The sequence below is a fragment of the Nanorana parkeri genome, unplaced genomic scaffold (genome assembly GCF_000935625.1).
Source record: "Nanorana parkeri isolate BGI_ZX_2015 unplaced genomic scaffold, ASM93562v1 scaffold2350, whole genome shotgun sequence".
Lineage (NCBI taxonomy): Eukaryota > Metazoa > Chordata > Amphibia > Anura > Dicroglossidae > Nanorana > Nanorana parkeri.
This window is the reverse complement of record NW_017308618.1, coordinates 166,218-169,696: the sequence shown is the minus strand read 5'-3', so window position 1 is coordinate 169,696 and position 3,479 is coordinate 166,218. Positions and strand designations below refer to the sequence as shown.

Genomic DNA, 3,479 nt, shown 5'->3' with positions numbered 1-3,479 from the left:
GCAGCTTGCACTGTCCGTACGTCCCGCACTCGTTGATGCACGGCGAGAGGAAGGTGCGCAGGTTCAGCTCGGCGCTGACATTGTGACACGGCCGCCACCTGTAGGGAACAGACGCAGCGGAGGGATCAACACCTTCTCCAGGCCCCAATACCACCCCCTCCCCCCCTGATTGGTCCTGATTGGTCCCTTCATTCTGCCCCCCCTGATGGTGAATCTTTATGTTTAGTCCTCATGAAGCAGAACGGACTTTTTCTCACAAGCCCAGAATTGGTAGAGAGACAGAATCCTCCATCCCACCTGCTCCCAGAACCTTGCTGGTGTCATTGTGGATGGGGTGGGAAGGGTTAGACCCTCTGTCAGGTGTTTGAGTCCCTTGGTGGAGGTCTCTCTCACGTTCTGTCGTAGGGAGGCAGAGGAAGTGCTGGGAATCCTCCAGCGGGGACACGTTGCTTGTCATATGGTGTGAATGTGTTAGAAGTGGTTGGGTTCCTCGGAGGCGGGTCGAAGGACTCACCCGTAGAGGGAGCTGCACATGGAGCGCAGGCTCAGGTACCAGGTGCCGGTCTGGGGGTAGGGGATACGGAGGCGGGGACACGTTGCTTGGATGCGGGTCGGAGGACTCACCCGTAGAGGGAGCCGCACATGGAGCGCAGGCTCAGGTACCAGGTGCCGGTCTGGGGGTAGGGGATACGGAGGCGGGGACACGTTGCTTGGATGCGGGTCGGAGGACTCACCCGTAGAGGGAGCCGCACTCCCCCCCCCGAAGGCCTGGAAGGGAAACACGGCCTCAGACCAGGGGTGCCCATTAGGTAGATCGCGATCGGCTGTGTCCTGTGGGGCTTCTCCTCTGGATCCCCGCTGCTCCCCCCCAACCTGTATGCAGCGGGGATCCGAGGAGAGGTGAAGGAAGCGCTGCAGCCGGCGTGGGGGGCAGAGGGCGGAGCAACTGTCAGAGCAGCATGGCCGAGCTGTGAGGAGAGAGAGCCGCTTAGCCAGCATCTGACACCTGGTGTCTCTCTCTCTCCTCACCGTCCGGCCATGCTGCTGTGACAGCAGCTCCGTCCTAACTGGGGAGACATGGTACTATGTGTCCCCAGTTATGAATGAACAGGAAGTGCTTTACATCACTTCCTGTTCATTCATGAGTTTCTCAATGAAAAATTGTGGGCGTCCCTGGCTTAGACCATTGAGGGCCTACAGACAAAAGACCACCCGCCCATCCCACCATGACCAGACGTTGTCTCCTGTGTACCCTCCTCTGCTCTATTCTCCCCCCTCCCCTCCATCCACCTCTGACAACCCTTCTCCATCATTGTTGAGGAACATTCCAAGTCACCGGGTGTGACCACCAATGACTGCCCAAGAGGATGATGGGAGTAATGGGAAGACTGACCTGTCTGGCAGGTGATGGAGGAGTTATCGCCGGAGATCAGAGGGACGCCATGATTCAGACACCCAAAGACTGTCACGTTCTCTCCTTGGACAGAGGACTGCATGGAGGAGGCAGCGCCATGAGGGGGTAGAGGACATTACATAGACAGAAGAGAAACCAAAATATTATTAGTACCACCCGGGACCCACTAGGCCCACTCATGAACCCAATCTTCCCATGAGCTGTGTCCATTATCCCGGCATCACTCACACCCCGCGCATTGTCACATGACCCGTCGCTCTTCCCACCATACCCCCTTGTTCTCTACTCGTCCAACCATACCCCCATGTTCTCTACTCATCCCACCATACCCCCATGTTCTCTACTCTTCCCACCATACCCCCATGTTCTCTACTCGTCCAACCATACCCCCATGTTCTCTACTCTTCTCACCATACCCCCATCACCACCGACCTCACACACATTGCTTCTCTCCCTGAGCCTCCAGCACCCCACCCTCATAGTCACATGACCCCCATCGGTAGGCGCCCTCACCCTCTATTGTTACTCACAACGTTGAGACGGACTTCCAGGTTGAAGACCCCTCCGCTGTCCAGTACGGGTAGAAGATTGACGCTGAACACCGCAGGCCGGTCTGGTGGAACCGATACATTAGGTCCGAAGAATATGTAGAAATGGACCGAGAATGTGTCCAGCTCGTTCCTCAGGGTGGGCCGTATGGGCCAACAGGACGGCTGGAGGATGGTGGTGTTACCCCAAAACATATTCCCGGATGACAGAGAGACCCCGGGGGCTGGGAGGCCTTCTAAGGAAGCCAATCCTCCCGCTGCTCCAAAAGACTGAGGCATGTTCAGGGAGGAGCTGGGAGCGGCGGGCCCCCGGGAGAGGCCGGGCCGAGAACAGTCTGCCAGGAGAAGAAAACCCACATTACTAAGGTGTACACCCCACACACCTCCCACCGGGAACCACAACCCCGCACTCACCGGGCACCACAGCCCTGCACTCACCAGGCACCACAGCCCCGCACTCACCGTGCACCACAGCCCTGCACTCACCAGGCACCACAGCCCCGCACTCACCGTGCACCACAGCCCTGCACTCACCAGGCACCACAGCCCCGCACTCACCGTGCACCACAGCCCTGCACTCACCAGGCACCACAGCCCCGCACTCACCAGGCACCACAGCCCCTCACTCACCTTGTAGCTGCGTAGTCAGCTGGAAATAGATAGCGGTGCCCGCCAGTCCTGTCCGCTCCACCAACACATAGTACCAGTGCTGCCAGAGGGGCAGTGCCAGGAGGAGTTGGCACACAGGGGAGGAGGTGCAGTCTTGGCAGGAAGAATTGTGCAAAGGGGGGGCTTTGGCACGCAGTCTCAGCAGGAGGGGGCAATGGTCAGCCGTGCGCACACCGGTGCGGCAACCCAGGAGACTAACCCGCAATCCCGAGGTGAACTGAGGAATGAAGACCCTGAAAGGGCAAGAGGAGAGGGTAGTTATAGGGGGCAGTTATATGTCATGGGGTTATTAGAGGGGGTAGTTATACACTATATTGCCAAATGTATTGGGCCACTCCCCCTCCCAATCATTGGTTTCAGGTGTTCCGTGACATTTCCTGGCTACTAAACATTCCGCCGCGATCACCTGTTACTGGGATTATAACAAAGCGGAAGCAACTGGGAACAACAGCAACTCAGCCAGGAAGTGGTCGGCCACGTCACATGACAGAGCGGGGTCAGAGCATGCTGAAGCGCACAGTGCGCAGAAGTCGCCAACTGTCTGCAGAGCCAATAGCTACAGACCTCCAAACTCCATGCGGCAGTCAGATTGGCGCAACAACAGTGCGTAGAGAGCTTCATGGAATGGCTTTCCATGGCCGAGCAGCTGCATCCAAGCCGCACATCACCAAGTGCAATGCAAAGCGTGGGATGCCGCGGTGTAAAGCGCGCCGCCATTGGACTCTAGAGAAGAGGAGGCGTGGTCTCTGGAGGGACCAATCACGCTTCTCTGTCTGGTGATGGGCGTGTCTGGGTTTGGCGGTTGCCAGGGGAACGGTACTTGCCTGACTGCATTGTGCCAAGTGTAA

The 3,479-nt window shown here is 57.9% G+C and overlaps 1 protein-coding gene across 1 annotated transcript in view; it reads right to left on the bottom strand.

Moving 5' to 3' along the window:
* Positions 1 to 4: 4 nt before the first annotated feature.
* Positions 5 to 3,479, bottom strand: part of LOC108801487 (transmembrane protein 8A-like) — a gene marked incomplete at its 3' end in the record, with an annotated part of 11,329 nt that continues 7,854 nt past the window's right edge. Inside the window, exons 5-9 of the mRNA XM_018573369.1 lie at positions 2,593 to 2,864; positions 1,945 to 2,297; positions 1,390 to 1,490; positions 625 to 768; positions 5 to 98 (exon numbers count right to left, since the gene is read on the bottom strand). Coding sequence (XP_018428871.1) covers positions 5 to 98; positions 625 to 768; positions 1,390 to 1,490; positions 1,945 to 2,297; positions 2,593 to 2,864 — 964 coding nt within the window. The remainder of the gene's footprint in view (positions 99 to 624; positions 769 to 1,389; positions 1,491 to 1,944; positions 2,298 to 2,592; positions 2,865 to 3,479) is intronic.